This window comes from Oreochromis niloticus, linkage group LG20, assembly GCF_001858045.2.
Source record: "Oreochromis niloticus isolate F11D_XX linkage group LG20, O_niloticus_UMD_NMBU, whole genome shotgun sequence".
NCBI lineage: Eukaryota > Metazoa > Chordata > Actinopteri > Cichliformes > Cichlidae > Oreochromis > Oreochromis niloticus.
Window position 1 is genome coordinate 16878228 of NC_031984.2, and position 17900 is coordinate 16896127.

The 17900-nt window shown below is 40.4% G+C and overlaps 1 protein-coding gene across 2 annotated transcripts in view; it reads right to left on the reverse strand.

The window, feature by feature from the left end:
• The window catches only part of LOC100706185 (deoxynucleoside triphosphate triphosphohydrolase SAMHD1-like), a 53114-nt gene that overhangs the window by 19525 nt on the left and 15689 nt on the right, over nucleotides 1-17900 (reverse strand). The window contains exons 2-5 of one of the 2 annotated variants that reach the window (XM_019350226.2): nucleotides 12030-12141; nucleotides 6657-6665; nucleotides 5780-5810; nucleotides 5620-5689 (exon numbers count right to left, since the gene is read on the reverse strand). In XM_019350226.2, coding sequence (XP_019205771.1) covers nucleotides 5620-5689; nucleotides 5780-5810; nucleotides 6657-6665; nucleotides 12030-12141 — 222 coding nt within the window. The remainder of the gene's footprint in view (nucleotides 1-5619; nucleotides 5690-5779; nucleotides 5811-6656; nucleotides 6666-12029; nucleotides 12142-17900) is intronic. The other variant, XM_019350227.2, reaches the window with a different exon arrangement.

A 17900-nucleotide genomic window follows, 5' to 3' on the forward strand; every position in this document is an offset into this window, starting at 1 on the left:
CGCAGGTCTCCTAACAGAGGGTTCCTGATGGTCAGGGACAAATGCAATTGCATGGCAGGATGCTGTAAATGGACCAAACTTCAGTCAGCCGAACTACTGAGATAATCCCTCCACAATACGAGGTTTGTCATTAATATACTGCTGCATGGGCTGGGCTGTAGTTACATCGTAAGGTTTTAAAAACTGAGCTATAAAATGAATAGCAATAATAAAAACCAAGAGAGGCTGACTGATCAGTGACTGTTTTTAGGGGCTTTTTGAGATTAAATAGAACAAGATACAAAGCATTAAAACATGTTAAAAACACAAAAGCCTTATTAAACGCAGGGTAGTTTGGGCCCAGAAGCAGCATTCATCACGTCATCACTTAAAGACCGGATACTGATAGCCAGGCAGCACAGGTTGGTGGTATGAATAACCAAAAAGAAACTTGTACAAACAAACTTAAACTGTTAAAAAAAAACTAAGAAAACGTATAAATCAACTAAAGATAATTCCAAAGGCCGACCAGCCTTTATTTTTACAGGGCCACCTTGAACTCCACCCTCAGGAGAATTAACTCAGGCTTACAAAGCTTAAGCCCCTCCCATAAGAACAAACCATGAAAGCATTAATTAATTAGTTTATCTTACCCAAAATATGACAAAGATATTCTATTTATCACTTCCGAGACTTCTACACAAAAATCACAATTGCAGAAGTTTATTCACAATGACTAAAAGACTATTTAAACAAAAGATTGACAAACTGCCCTCTGTTTCTTAATGCTTGATAAGAGCCCAATTTCCCCCTACAGTAAAGAGGCTTGGAATTTACCATTTCCTGTTCACAGTTTGTACCTTCAACCGCCAACATTCTGGTAATACTGGTAAACCAACTTTGCAGTAAATGATTCTGAATACATGGGCCCACTGTGTGACTATCTTATAGTATAAAATGATGAAAATCCTTAGAAGAATTAACAGAAGTACATATCTTATTTCACCTACTTAAGACTTCAAACAAACTAATGAAGGAATAGCATCACATTCACAACTAAAACAAAAACTGTATTTGCCAGCTATTTGTAATAAATTGCCATTCTAGCATGTTGTGGGATATATGCAGACTTAGTCCTCTAGAGGAACAGCACCAAAATGGGGGTATCAGGTAGACCTATCCAGAGGCAGGAGCTGCATTATTCCAAATTATTCCACCATGTAAACCTGAAATTGTTTCCCAAAGTTTTACAGGCTTTAATGGAAACTCCTACAAATACATGTCTGATAAAGTCAACCACCAAAATACCTTCACTGTCAATGCCTTTCAGTTCCAAACCAACACTGTGCCTCTTGATCAGTAGCTAGTTCACACTGTCTGGTGAAGACAATAGGTAGATATGACCCCACTGACTCTGTTATTTTTTCTGTGACATCATACGTGTATTTCTAGGAATTTCCCCTTCAGAACACCACAGAGAACCACAATACAAGACTGATGCAGCTAATCAAGATATAAAAAAATGGAAAAAACTTCCTGCTAACCTCTAACTCCGTTAAATTTCATAAATTCTGTTTTCATGGATGGCTGGATGTTAAACTTAATTGTTACACCTTGTAAAGTAGCAACACTGATCATTTTATTACAGATGAAATAATTTAGACAGTTTTTAACTCTCAGTGACGCCGCAGTGTTTGTTTGACTTTGGGACCTGAAGCGGAGTTTGGGCCCAGACACGGCTATGACGCCAGACTTAAAGACCGGATTGCTCAACCTAAAGCTTCCAGTGTGGTTTTCAGTTTTCTTCTTTCTTTTTTATCCCTTAGCTGTAAAATGCTGATGGGGTCCTGTTGTCACCCCGCTGCCTGGGCATGTGGACACCTGAGTTTGTGAATGTTATAACTTAAGAATGAGGCGATGTAGGAATTTGAAATTGAAAGCGTGGGTGCATTTACTAATAATCTCTGATAAGTTCAAATCTTAGTGACCTCAACCTCAAGGTCAAAGTCATAGGTCGAGTTTTCTGAATATCTTGTAATGCAATAACTCAAAAACAAAGGCACCTAGTGTACAAAAGGCCAGCCCGGCTGTACTCACTAGTGGTGGGCGGATCGATCCAAATATCGATTGTAGCGATACCAAGTCGGCATCGGTATTGGATCGTTACTAACCTGGTGAGATCGATTTTTTACTTTAAGTTCTGCTCTTGTTTGCAATGCTGTGCTTTTGGCAAAGACGAAACAGCCAGGTCGCCGGACTCGCCGCTCCTATGTCAGCGCAGAGCAGGCACACTTTACTCCCCCTCCCCTCTCTTGTGTTTAGATGTTGCGTTGTCACGTGACGTGACTTAGGTGCTTTGGGGGTGTTAAGTTGTGCACATATTATTTATATTTTCACTAGTTGTTTTTGTTGTTGAGAATTTTAATAATAATTTTTTTTATTATAGTTTGTCAACAGTACTTTTTTGTTTTAATTTGTTTACTGGTTTGCGAGCACTTTTCAGTGAAGATTTTTCTAAAAAAAAAAAAAAAAAAAAAGATAACTCTAAACCACCACGGCAGACCCGATGGCATTTTCATGCTTCGCAGCATCATTTATTCGTACAATAATGACACGGTTGTGGTAATAGTACATTCAACGACTGCAGCTCTCCCGCTTCCAGCCGTACACATCACCACCAACAACAACAACACAAGCAGAGCGTAGGTTTTAAGCCGGCGAGGCGTGATTGTAGATGCTGTACAGGTGAGTCCATCTCACCTGCAGCAGCATCGCAGAACACGCCCTGCCACATACCCCCATCGCCCGACTGAGGCCGGGGAGCCATCCGGCCAAACCCTACCCTCACCTCCGCGAGCAGGCAAGGGAATCGGCCCAGACCATCAGCGCCCCAGGCCCCGCCCCAGCAACGGGGAAGTGTCCACTCTGGTGGTCGCCCGCGCATCCAGCGGCACCGGATGCGCAAGGTGGTTGCGGGGGCCACCCGTGCCTCCAGCTGGTTCGATGGCCACCCATGTGGCGCCATAACCGTGGCAAATCTTCGTTAAAAGGAAACATCACAAAAGTTCATAAAGTAATTTGAGATTTAGCAGTTCAATGATGCATCCACCTTATTTATGGAAAAGTATTGGTCTTGGTATTGGAGTTACTGGCCCGTATTTACTTGGTATCGGATCGATACCAAAATATGCAGTATTGCACACCACTAGTACTCACTAGTGGAGCCACATCTACTGGAGACATATATCAGCATACAGCTGCCGATTAGCCAGTCAGTGGTGAGGCAACCCATCCTCTGCAGCAATCAAAAGACACAATTCCACCTTCTCATTAGTACACGCTTCGATGCAAAGGGTTCGGTCGGAGCTCCTGGTGGGGAGAGTCAGCAAAGATTTACTCAACGTGATTCGTTCTTTCTCATGCTGTTAATGGTGTGCGTCCATGAGACTGCAAGTTTCTGTATTTTATGTTGTTTGTTCTTGCTGTTCCTTGCCACTTTGTGTACCGAATGTTACTGACGTTTACTGCGAAGCAGCCTCTGCCATGCGGCCATTAAGGGATCGTCACTAATTTATCATGCCGGCCCTTGTGTAAAGTGTCTAGTTAGGATTTATGTAAATAGTAAAATTAGCATTTGTTGATACTCCCTTATGTTAGGTGAATGTTCTACCCAGTAGAAATACAAATTTTTATTTGTCACATACACAGTACAACATATAGTGAACTTCTTGTGTCCTGAAGTGCAGACAGGCTGCAGACATAGCCGCACCACTCTAGGGCTAGTCTTTAGCATGGGGGATCTAGCCAGGACCCTTACTGGATACTGGGTGGGAACTGAACTTGCGACCACCACTCTTCAGGTGTGTAGTCTTACCACTACACTATCCAGCTGCAGTATTGTTTGTGTTGTTGTATTACACCTTTGATTTACTCTGTTCACGTTATTATGTAAGACTTTTATGGTCTTTTCCAAAAGAAACTACACCATCACTTCACCACATGGCATACAGCTTTTTACTACACTCTAAATCCACTCACTCACATTATGGATGTGTAGCCCAGATTCCTGTTCAATAAACGAGTGAACGACAGATACATGAGTGGAAGTGGATTCTTTGGATAAGACATCTGTTCTTATCAGACAACCCTGTTAAGATTGTGGATGCATAGAGTCAGCACCTTACCATCTTCATCATTCATAGTTCAGGAGGTCAAGTTCGTCTCTCTTAAAGTGACATCCTCCATTACACCTAGGATTTTGAAATTAATACTATAGGTGCATCTAGTAAAAGCCTCCGACAAGTTTGAATCTTAGTGTGATATGATACAAATACCACTGAACCCACTCCTTGTGGTAAAAAAAGCTTGATTGCTATTTAAGAACATTTTTATAGAATTTATCATTATTGGTGAAAGTCAAAGAGAGCTTATTTTCAGAGGACTAATAATAATCACATCTGGAACATAGAAAAACAATCCGTTGTTTTGATAGAAGTGCAGGTGATAATTCTTAGAACAGTTTCAATAATATTATGAAAACATTGCACTTTACACACAGTCAATTCTGAAGACAGGGTATGCAAAAGAAGACACATTCAATAATGATATTGGTTAGGAAATTCTCTAAAGAATCATACATGACTGAGTACTTGTGACTGTTTCTCTTACTGTGAGTGACTCATGTTCATCCTTGATTTGGACACTATTTTACTTAGAATACAAGAACATGGTTTAAGGTAAGTTATTTGATCTTTATTGACTCAGATTTTTTGTAGTATTTGAATATTTGCAGTTAAAATTGTGAGACAGTGGAGTCCATTTCTTGTCTTCTGTACATTTTTTGACTTTTTACCATTTTACAAATCTGACTTGTGGGAACTCGTTGTAAACACAGAATATTAACCACTGGATTCGCTTGCCTTCACCCAATATAAAAAGAAATATTCAGCAAAAGATGATATTTTAGGTACCCCAAACTTGTAGCAAATCTCTTTGTTGTTGTTGTTTTAAACAAAGTCATCATACTGGCAGGGACTAAGGATAGCAATAACCTATGTAGATAACTTATATGGCCACTTCTGTCACATTTAAGGTGAGCATATGATGAAGCATCCTGAATAAAAAAAACAAAAAAAAAACAAAGGTCTTTTTCTTTAAAATGCGAAATCAGGCTGACTTGATATTAACAGAGCACCACTGTGAGGGTGTATACTCTCGATCTTCCCAATGAGCAAAGGCATATCTCCACTGCCTACACAGTGCATATCTGTGAGGAATACAGAGCTGTGGTGACTGGTGTGTGAAGGCAATGTGTAGAGAATCGTGCAGGTGGTCTGCTGTGAAGAGCAGCAGAGGAACTGTAGCCGAACCAAGCAGAGGCAGATATGGATGGTGTAATAAACTTCCACTGCTGTTCTTTTACAATAAAAATGATTGTTATTTTGCTGTGGCCAACTATGAGATCAGTTTCTAAAATGCCAGCAAAACTAAAACTGTTTCTGACTCAGCAGCCTCAAAGAACTCAACATAGTGTAATTATGGAAAGTCACAAAATCACAGTAAATAAGAATCTGCCCATCCTATTGGCAAGTCTTGTCTCTGACTCAGAAACAAAAGATTTGAAAATACAAAGTGTCTCACCTTGTGTTCTTCAATGTAGAAGCGTGGCTTCTTAGGAATGTTGTTTTCAACTTTTTCATCAAGACATTTTCTAAAGAGTAAAAACCAAGAAGAAAGCATAACAGAAAAATACTTAACAAACTGGTGGAAAATGCAACTTGGTTTATCATTAGATACTTACTTCGCCTCAGTATGAGCAGTGGTGTTTTGTTCTGGGTACCAAAGGGGAGAAGAATCAATACTGATGATCTGTTATCACAAGTAGTTTATAAAGATGTTTTTTCTTGCCGTCATGCCTAACAACAAACTCTAACACATTGTAACAGTGTGTTCTCATGTGCTGTGCAATAATGTGGCATTGTCTGCAGTGATGGGAATAACGGCGTTAAAAGTAACGGCGTTACTTTTTTCAATAACGAGTAATCTAACTAATTAATATTTCTATCGTTACAACGCCGTTACCGTTACTAACAAGAAAATGCGGTGCGGTCGCGTTACTATTTTTCAAGAAACAGACGGTTGAAGCTGTGTTCAGCTTACCGCATCTTATATCAGTTGCACGGATGTAGCTGTCTACGTAAGTAATCTGGGCGCTACAGCTTTCAGCAGCTGTGCGCGCTCCCGCGCACGGTAATCATTTTCTGCCTGATGATCACTTTTTGGCACGACACCTGGAGCTAAGGGGGCAAAACAATCGCATGAGTGCTGCTGTTTGACTGAGGAAGAATAAAGTAGTCGTGGTACCACTTCTTTTCTTTTTTTTTGGCCTGTCCCGTTTGGCTCTTTTGCCATCAGAATTATTGTCTAAAGGCAAAGAAAGATGCCCAACAGATTTACTTTACCAAATGGACCATCCCAGCCTTGCCGTAATGGTCTATTTGATTCACCTTTTATTGTTTATTTTATTTTATTTTCACTTGCTAAATACGGGACAGACTTGACTGGGGAAAAGAAAGGGGAGAAAGAAAGAGGGAAAGAAAAACAGCGGGGAAGAGGGACGGGGATAAAGGGCAAAAAACAAACAAAACAAACAGACAAAAAATACATATATCAATCACCTGGATCACCTGTTGAGAAAGAAAAAAGAAAAAAAAAGAGCAACATAAACAACATCACGATGATCTATGGGAACATAACAGTAAATACTAAATATTAAACATTATTGTGCAGCACGTAAGATCGACAGCGCACAGTGTGCTTTGAGGTAGGGGCCAAAAAGGGTGTAGTTTGTGTGTGTGATCACCCGTGTGTACACCTGTGAGCATGAACGCGCTTGTATTTAAAAGGTTCCTTCATGTAACAATCTGCTAGAGGGTGTGGGGGCCATAGCCCCGTCCTCCAGGGCATGAAGCAGGTATGGAGGAGATCCAGGCTCCAGACATCCAGAGGCCCTCAGAACACAAGAGACCAAGGAAGACCAACAGAGGGGCAGCTGCGCCACTATCCCAGAAAGAGCTGAGGAGAGCCCCAGATGAGGGGTCATTCAGCAGCCGCGGAGCAGAAGCCAGGGGGGGTTACAGTGACGTGCCCGTGAGCTCCGCTGGCAGCCAGCTGTGCCAGAGTGACCGAGCCCCAGGCCGAGAGGCTGAGGGCACCCCTTCCCCGAAGTGGCCCGAGCGAGCCCCAGGCTCCAGGCCCCGACAAGCAGCCACCAAGGAGTGAGCCGGTGTGTACCTGGACGCCCATCCCTGGACACAAAGAACCACCAACGCACCGATGTCTGAGGGCGTCTGCCACTGGCAGGGGAAGTGGTGGGGGGAGATAGACCTCCATACCTTGGAGGGCCTGAGATGTCCCTAGAGAGGTGGCATCTGATACCCAACCTGACATATAGACACAGACATACAGGCACACACAGATACAAACATCCATTTCCACCCTAATGCTCTCATATGCAATTACTCAACACTCAACCAACGTGGAGACAGACATAAATAGACACTGTACACACAATCACACTCCCCAAGTGTACTCTAAGCCCCAGGTCTAGGTACCCTTGCCCCTGGAGGGGGAAACTGCACCCAGACCCAGGTAGTGTTACCCTTTTCCCTGTGGTGGAGAGAAGCATACTGCCCCCACTCGGCAGCAGTAGGGAGGCCCCACAATCCAGACCCCAATCGGACGGCCAACTCCTCCTCCCAGCCCCCCCGCTCCAACAGGCCGCAGAGAACGGGTGTGTGTGTGAAGACTCCAAACCTCTCTCCGCCCGCTCATATGTAGTGTTGATGCATGTGTGTTCTAAGGTGCATTTAAAACCCAGGAGGGAATGGAGCTACCTGCCAGAGAGCAGCAGGTAAGCGCATAGCCCCTCCTGATAGCCCTCAATGTCTACATGTATTTAAAATTGAGAGGTGGGCAACGACGCCAGGGGTGGTACCACTTCAAGATGACACAACAACAAGGTGATATATACCAGTTTTTAAATTGTGTTGATAGGCCACGTAAAACCAGAGTCATGATAAATAATATATACGCGTGTTTTTTCCTGAATAGTTTCACCACATTTACTGTCTAAGGACAGCGCTAGCAAGCACCCTCTGCTTATGACCAAAAAAAAAAAAACACACACAAAAAACCCCTGCCCTTTCGTGTTGGTGGAAAAATGCACCATGTCGACCAATCAAAAAATGATATGGCAACATGACATTTGGTTGTTTAGGAAGCGGGGGAAGTTTTAGGAGTCACGGCGAGAGAGAGAGAGAGAGAGAATAGAAAAAGAGAGAGAGCGAGTTTTGAGATGTGAGAGATTTGTGACGTTTAGCGTGTCTGGAGTGTGTAGTTAATGTGTTGTCTTGTGTAGTTAGTGTGTAGTGTTGTGGATAGTTTTGTGTTGTGTGTCAGAACAATGAGGTGACTGCTGTCTACAGGTAGAAAACTGGAGTGATACACCTGCTGCTGTCACACCTGCAGATATCAGGCTGTGATGGTGTCCTTTATAGTGGACAGAAATATTTGGAGTGGCACAAATAATTTGTGTGGCATCTTATTGAATGCAGAATAGCTGATTGTTATGTAAATAGTTTGAAGTGGTTATTAAAAAAGGGGTAAAAGGTAAATCGCTGCAAATAACCTTGTTGTTTGCAAAACTTGTGCGTATGATTTTAAAATTGATAATTTATATTTGCATTTAAAGTTATGAAATATGATCATTAAACATGTTTGTGCTTGTTACAGTAAAAAATATAACTTTTTCTACTCGGATTTTATGTTTTTTGTCTGATTTTAGATCAATTGTGTTATACAGTATGTCAAAATGAAAACATAACTTTAAATTCAGACATGTGAGGTTGTGCTGAAAAGAATGATACCAAACAAGGCAAATAAAACAGTTTTTAAAGGTAAAATGTTATGGAACGCCAGGACTGCCATAATGAATTAATTAAATACACCATTAAATAATTAATTAAATGTGGCAATAAATAATTAAATAAATATTTACGACACATTTAATTAATTATTGACACATTTAATTAATTAATAACACATTTAAATAATTATTGACAGTTTTAATTAATTAATTATTTATTGATTGATTGATTTAATTCATTATGACACTTTTGTCCCCTTCATGTTGAAATCATTTTATATGTCAGTCTCACCCATCAAACTAAGTGGGCAGGGTTAACGCTGCCACTGCAGCTTCTAGCATTTGATTGGTTGCCGTGCAAAGTAAATCAAGACAGGTTGATCCTAGATAATCGATTGCTTGTGTGGACTTGGGGCAGCCCAGAATGCATTTCAAATCACAGGCAGCAATGGTGGTGATGTAAAGTTTTAAAATACTCCGTTTTTCTGTCACCAACTACACTTTTAATAGTGTTTTAGCCGCGAATGTAGCAGCGTAATCTTCACATGTCTGGTCAGGTTGTGGACATATAACATGTTTGCGCAAGTGTTTAGATGTTTTCAGGGATGTCATTAGCTCTGCTAACAGTCAGCTGACAGAGTGTACCGAGCTCACAGCCCCACTGTTCCAGCTTAACTGTTTTGTTTTTGTTTTTTTTGGGGCGGGGGTGCTCGATATAACACAATGTCGGCGCATTTTTCTGCACAAGATAAGTAAATAAGTAGCTTTTTTCCCGAATGCAGAGCTGCTGGAGCTTGTTTCCCAACAGAGCACCTTTTAGGTGAACCAGCTTTATCAGCAGCTGATGTCCAATCATCGGCACACAGCTTTGAAACCTCACCTGAGTTTTAGCTCTCAGTGGTTAACTTAATTCACTCAGGTTCTGTCTGTCAGGTCACGTTTACTTCGCTGTTTTATTTACAACTGAGCAAATCGGTTTGGCTGAGGTTAAAGTTACGTTTCAGAACTGCACAGTTTTACTGAAGTTTAATGGTTCACTGGCACATGTGTTACACTGAACCATTCGCTTTTCTTTATCTGGTGTGTTTTGGATTTAACAGTGAATTTTGAGATTAAACTGACTTTTAAAATGTTTTTATACAAAGAGGAAAGAGAAGGCGCATTTCCACCGAGAGGAGCAGAGTTTGCAACAGCGTGTTCATCATGAAGACTGCAACCTGGACAGAAATATTATATCATCTGTTTTTTAATAGTTTGTCAACTGTATTCTAAGCACCAGCTGTCTGTTAGAATTTTTAGAGTTTACTTAACTGAAAATAAATGAGTTTAACATATAATTTGTGTGATTTTTTTTGTTATTTTTGTTTCGGTCATGTTATGTTTAACTGTCAAAGGCTTGTTACAAACTATGAAACACATCGTGCAGACTTCTGGATGTTAGAAGAAAACTAATACTGCTCATGAATGAGACTAAAGGCAGGAAGGTGTCCTTTAAAACTAAACATGTTAATAGGACCTCCCTATTTATATCATAGTTTATGATATAGCACGTGTATTTCAGTAATAGCCTACTTATTTCAGTGTAGTGGTGTACAGTCACACAGCTCCGTGGGCGTTAGCTGTGATACTCATTAACTGTAATGTATCCAAGTTAACTTCAGTTAACCATTCAGACAGTTCTTTTGAAATGAAAAACATAAACACTCATGTCGCCGGTAGGTTTCCGCTGTGCCAGCTGTTTAAATTACAGCCGCTTATGCAGTAACCATGGTAACCACGGACTCTGAGCGGCTGGATCGACGCAAGTCAAACAACAATTTTACATATATGATCTTAAAACAGGACAGCGATTATACGTCCTGGCCTCATATCAAATGTGTACGTATACTCTGTTTGACGTTTGTTTTATATCTAATCTTCGCTCTCAAACATTTAAACAGCAGCGAGTCTGCAGCTGAGGGAATACAAACTCAAATTGTCGGAACAGGTTTGATCGTTTCTTGCGTGTATTCATTTGGTGATTAATACAACTGACGGTTGTATTCATGAATGTGACAAACTGACGGTTCATCTCTGTTACAGTGTTGCGTTAGACTGCTATATTTTTGTGTTCTTTATGCTGTAGATTTTCACGTCTCTGGAATAGTTGGCAGTAATAATTATGATTTTCTGTAAAATCATATAGATATGAGCCGTGAATTATTCGTAGATGACCGTTAGTTTGATGCTGCCAACACTTTCATGTGATCCAGCTGGGAAACTGTGTGTTAACTCAGAGAGCTGAATATGCTGACCTCACTCCGTGGTGTATAGGGCTGTTTACCCTCATGATTAATATTCACAATAAAAATATTAGCCGAACATCATGAAGTCTGTATGTGTTTCATAGTGTCGAACAACCTTTGTACAGTTAAACCTAGCAGTTTGTACATGACGGAAACACCAACGTTATTTCTTTTATGCATTTATACACAGGTCACGCTGATTATTGAACAAAAACCCAAAGATCAGATGTTAAACAGATTTATTTGCTCTCTCTCCTCCTTAAACATGTTTTTAATGTTAATTATAATTCAGAAATGGCGACTGAAACAGGTACGACACATACAAACATCAGGAAATAAAAACCCGATAAATATAACCTCAGTAAATGAAGCCAGTGCGGGGGTTATTACAGCCGTGTACCGGGACCTGCGCTTTGTCGGCGGTAATAACATCTCGGCTGCTTTCGAGGCAGGCGGGTCTATCCCACGCTTTGCTGTGAGACTGGGCTGGGCAGACATCTCCGAAATCATCGAAGCACTTTTTTTTCTAAAGTAACGCAATAGTTACTTTTCAAGTAATTAATTACTTTTAAAATCTTGTAACTCATTTACTAACTCAGTTACTTTTTTGAAGAAGTAACTAGTAACTATAATTAATTACTTTTTCAAAGTAACTTGCCCAACACTGGTTGTCTGGTAACGTCTGCATTTATCCCACAAGTACAAAACTACATGCAGGTTACATCAGACCTGAGCTGGACTCTACAGCCATAGTGAAAAAAGTTGGTTAGTTATTGGTTAGTTGCTTTCAAGACTCTGTAATTGTAGGCTTTCTGTTCACAACCATATTAAAGACTCACGTTTTGTTGAAGTTGGCTTCTTGTGTTCTCCATTTGGGTCCTCACCCTTACATTCCGCACCCACTGACAGCACCTTAACAAGCCATTTGTAACGACCCATCATAAACGGAAGCTGCAAGATTGAAGAGATTTAATGAACAGCTGCAACAGAAACTGGATGGTGCCCAGGATATTTAGCAAAGTCAAATATACATTTAGATATGTCTACCTACTGTATTTGACTCTCTCTGGGCACAGAAGGAAATTTACACTAATCAGATAGAAGTCAAGAAAACCTACACTACCAGAGAAATACCATTGCGGGCCCCAGATGTTCAACATTTGAACTTGGGAATGGGTAATGTTTTTGGATGTCATACAGATATCTATGACAGGTGCAAGCAATTTTCATGTTTAATAAATGTATTTTTTTTATTGGACAATATCAACATTTTTGTTATCAACATGATACATACGAATGCAGAATATTTATGAATAAACACGATTTATTAGGTGTTAGCGTATTGATTTATTTAGTACATTTGGGGTTTTAGTTTTTTTTCTGTTATTTTACATGTTCCTTTTTTTCTTTAACTAGTTTATTTACTTTAATTAAACAAATCATTTGTTTGTAACTAGGTCGTCATTTATTAAAATGTATCGAAAAATAAAAAATATTGAAATTCATATTAAAATGTAACATAATAATGGTTAAAGTATTTATAAAAATGTTGTATCCCTTTTATGAGAAGTACAAAGTGTTTAATTTAATTTTAAAAGAGCATTTGCATTATATATGGTTCATTTTCACTTTAGTGAGGTCGATATCTTGTTTTATTGTGAAGAGCTGTGTAAGAGTAAGTCAGTGTGTTTGTGATTGATAATAGAACTGAGAGAAGTTGTGACAGAAGGAAGTTGGTGAAAAATTGTATGTATGAGGTATCTGCTCGACAATCTTTGTCAATACGCACATTTTGCAAACTGCCTGTAAGAAGCCTGGGACATGAGCAGTTGCTCACTTTCCTTTTAGCGTCAAGAGCGTGCGCCATCTTGTAAAATGTCTGCTTCTCACTCTGCATTCCTTCAGAACTGTTTTTGTATAAAAAAACATGCTCTCTATCCTCTGGAAACATGGGACTACAGAGCCTATACATGTAGAAACATTATAAAAACAACGTCTAAAATAAATCTAAGTTTGACATTAAAAAGATGTCCACATTTGGACTATAAATAGCCCATACACAGAGGTCCTATGGACATGAACACTAATATACGTAGCCTGGTATTTAGTGTATTGTCTTCATTTATGTCCAATGTGATAGTGGAGCTGAATGTTTTAATTTTTCAGAAATGCCTCAGAACATAGTGTATCATCTTTAGATGGAAACTAGCAAGCTAACTCCCTGCTAACTTCATTAAACTTCACAAATACTGTTTTTCATGCATGCCTGGATGTTAAAGTTTATTGTTACAACCAATGACTGTAGAAAACATGGATGACGCGACAGCTCCCCAAAAATGAAGCCGAAACGTCTCTATCGCCCCTGGTGTCTGGCTGCAGACACCAGGGGCTGGCCCCGCCTCCTCCATGTTAGCTAATGGGACTGGGGTCAGACTAAAATAAATTAATTCTCCTCAGATAATTTTTTTTCAAAGATTCTTTCTTTTGTTATCAATAGTTCTCATCACGCTGAGTTATGTCTAAGGGGTCTCCTTTCCCATCAGTTTGATTCTAATTCCTACCGCGGTTATGTTAAATTGGGATGAAACGTTATCATAGCAGCTTTGACTGGCAGCTGCAGTCACGGAGAAACTTGCGTATCTCTGTTCGGGAATAGCAGATAGAGCGTAGGCTCTGAGAGGAGGGCCAGCGTTTACCTTGCGAAAACACGACCGACTATTTTAACCTGACAGTCTGAGGTGTTCTTCAGTAAACTGGACTACCTGACAGAAGGACCCGAGGCCCCGCTGGACTTTTTCGGTATGTTAAACGTGTTTATAAACTAATCCGTAACTACCGTCCTTAGCTAGGTCCAGAGACCTAGCTAGCTAAGATGAGCCCTCGGCTGTCGGGGATACTTGTTTTGTAAAGTTTGTTTAGCTAATCCGTGCAGGTGAATGAATTTACCCTGACTAAGGAAATCAAGAGAAATGCCCTGGGCTGCTCAGTCACTAATTACCATTACTGTACTTTTATTACAAGTATTATACTCGAAAAATATCAGGCTGCACTCTGCTTCAGCTCCTGTGCAGAGCTGATTATTAAATATGTGTAAACAACAGCATGTTTTCAGTCTCTTGCCACATCTGTAAAGACAGTAACACCATTTTTTTTTTTTTTTTAAAGCTTGTACTTCAGTAACTCCTCATTACTGGGGCGATCGTGGCTTAAGAGTTGGGAGCTCGCCTTGTAATCGGAAGATTGCCGGTTCGAGCCCCAGCTTGGACAGTCTCGGTCTTGTGTTAAGACACTTCACCCGTTGCCTACTGGTGGTGGTCAGAGGGCCCGGTGGCGCCAGTGTCCGGCAGCCTCGCCTCTGTCAGTGCGCCCCAGGGTGGCTGTGGCTACAACGTAGCTTGTCATCACCAGTGTGTGAATGTGTGCGTGAATGGGTGGATGACTGGATGTGTAAAGCGCTTTGGGGTCCTTAGGGACTAGTAAAGCGCTATACAAATACAGACCATTTACCATTTAATCAGTAACTATGGATTAAAGTACTGTACTGTAATACTGAAAAAAAATGTAAGAGAAGAACTTCAGATCCTGGGTGTGCGAGGACAGAAGGATCAACTTTATTTCAATTTTGAGGGGTTAAAATTTACATTTGAGTTTGTGATGATTCTGTTCTCTTTGTGATTACAGGAGCTGCCCTCAGATTCAGACCTCAGCACCAGCAGACAGATCATCCAACATGTTCACATGTTAACTGCAAAATGAACTGATGAAAACAGTACAAAGGTTAAAGTACCACATGTGCTGTTAATGAAAGCTGCAGCTGTTTTATTGATAAAGTTAAAGACAAAAAGTCAAAAGGATTAATTCAATTCAATTCAATTTTATTTATATAGCGCCAAATCACAACAAAAGTCGCCTCAAGGCGCTTTATATTACACAGTAGATCGCACAATAATAAATACAGAGAAAAACCCAACAATCATATGACCCCCTATGAGCAAGCACTTTGGCGACAGTGGGAAGGAAAAACTCCCTTTTAACAGGAAGAAACCTCCGGCAGAACCAGGCTCAGGGAGGGGCGGCCATCTGCTGCGACCGGTTGGGGTGAAAGAAGGAAAACAGGATGAAAGACATGCTGAGAGACAGAGATTAGTAACAGATATGATTCGATGCAGAGAGGTCTGTTAACACATAGTGAGTGAGAAAGGTGACTGGAAAGGAAAAACTCAATGCATCATGGGAATCCCCGGCAGCCTACGTCTATTGCAGCATAACTAAGGGAGGATTCAGGGTCACCTGGTCCAGCCCTAACTATATGCTTTAGCAAAAAGGAAAGTTTTAAGCCTAATCTTGAAAGTAGAGATAGTGTCTGTCTCCCGAATCCAAACTGGAAGCTGGTTCCACAGAAGAGGGGCCTGAAAACTGAAGGCTCTCCCTCCCATTCTACTTTTAAATACTCAAGTAAGCCTGCAGAGCGAGAGCGAAGTGCTCTAATAGGGTGATATGGCACTACAAGGTCATTAAGATAAGATGGGGCCTGATTATTTAAGACCTTGTATGTGAGGAGCAGGATTTTGAATTCAATTCTGGATTTAACAGGAAGCCAATGAAGGGAAGCCAAAACAGGAGAAATATGCTCTCTCTTTCTAGTCCCTGTCAGTACCCTTGCTGCAGCATTTTGGATCAGCTGAAGGCTTTTCAGGGAGTTTTTAGGACATCCTGATAATAATGAATTACAGTAGTCCAGCCTGGAAGTAATGAAGGCATGAACTAGTTTTTCAGCGTCACTCTGAGACAGGATATTTCTAATTTTAGAGATGTTGCGCAAATGGAAGAAAGCAGTCTTACATATTTGTTTAATATGTGCGTTGAAGGACATGTCCTGGTCAAAAATGACTCCAAGGTTCCTCACAGCATTACTGGAGGCCAAGGTAATGCCATCCAGAGTAAGAATCTGCTTAGATACCATATTTCTAAGATTTTCAGGGCCGAGTACAATAACCTCAGTTTTATCTGAATTAAGAAGCAGAAAGTTAGCGGCCTTTATGTCTTTAAGGCATTCCTGCAGTTTAACTAATTGGTGTGTGTTACCTGGCTTCATGGATAGATAGAGCTGCGTGTCATCTGCATAGCAGTGAAAATTTATGCTATGTCTTCTAATGATGCTGCCTAGGGGAAGCATGTATAATGTAAATAGAATTGGTCCTAGCACTGAACCCTGTGGAACTCCATAATTGACCTTAGTGTGTGAAGAGGACTCTCCATTTACTTGAACAAATTGGAGTCCATTAGATAGATATGATACAAACCACTGCAGTGCAGTACCTGTAATACCTACAGCATGTTCTAATCGCTCTAATAGGATATTATGATCAACAGTATCAAATGCAGCACTGAGGTCTAACAGGACAAGCACAGAGATGAGTCCACTGTCAGAGGCCATAAGAAGATCATTTGTAACCTTCACTAAAGCTGTTTCTGTGCTGTGATGAGCTCTGAAACCTGACTGAAACTCTTCAAATAAGCCATTCCTCTGCAGATGATCTGTTAGCTGTTTGACAACTACTCTTTCAAGGATTTTTGATATGAAAGGAAGGTTGGAGATTGGCCTATAATTAGCTAAGACAGTTGGGTCTAGAGATGGCTTTTTAAGTAAAGGTTTAACTACAGCCACCTTGAAGGCCTGTGGTACATAGCCGATTATTAGAGATAGGTTGATCATATTTAAGATTGAAGAATTAATTAATGGCAGGACGTCTTTGAGCAGTTTTGTAGGAATGGGGTCTAAAAGACACGTTGATGGTTTGGAGGAAGTAATTACTGAAGTTAACTCAGAAAGATCAATTGGAGAAAAAGAGTCTAACTTAACATCAATGGTACTAAAAGTAGCTGTAGATAATATTACATCTGTGGGATGATTATTGGTAATTTTTTCTCTAATGATAAAAATTTTATTTGTGAAGAAGTTCATGAAGTCATTACTAGTTAACGTTAAAGGGATTGTTGGCTCAGTAGAGCTCTGACTTTTTGTCAGCCTGGCTACAGTGCTGAAGAGAAACCTGGGGTTGTTCTTATTTTCTTCAATCAGTGACGAATAGTAAGATGTTCTGGCTTTGCGGAGGGCTTTCTTATAAAGCAGCAAACTATTTTTCCAGGCTAAATGATGATCCTCTAAATTTGTGACACGCCATTTCCTCTCCAGCTTACGAGTTATCTGCTTTAGGCTACGTGTTTGAGAATTATACCACGGAGTCAGGTACTTCTGATTTGAGACCTTAGTTTTCACAGGAGCTACAGTATCCATAGTCGTACGTAGTGAGGAGGTAAAATTATTAACAAGATAATCGACCTCTGTTGGAGTAGCGTTCAGATAGCTGCTCTGCTCTATGTTGGTACAGGGCATTGAAGATGATAACAGTGGGTGGATTATATTCTTAAACTTAGTTACAGCACTTTCAGAAAGACATCTACTTTGATAAAGTCTACTCTCCACTGCTGTGTAATCAATTATTGTAAATGTGAATGTTATCAGGAAATGATCAGACAGCAGAGGGTTTTCAGGAAACACTGTTAAATGTTCAGTTTCTATGCCATATGTTAAAACAAGATCTAGAGTGTGATTAAAGTGGTGGGTGGGTTCTTTTACATTTTGAGAGAAGCCAATTGAGTCTAATAACAGATTAAATGCCATGTTGAGGCTGTCATTTTTAGCATCT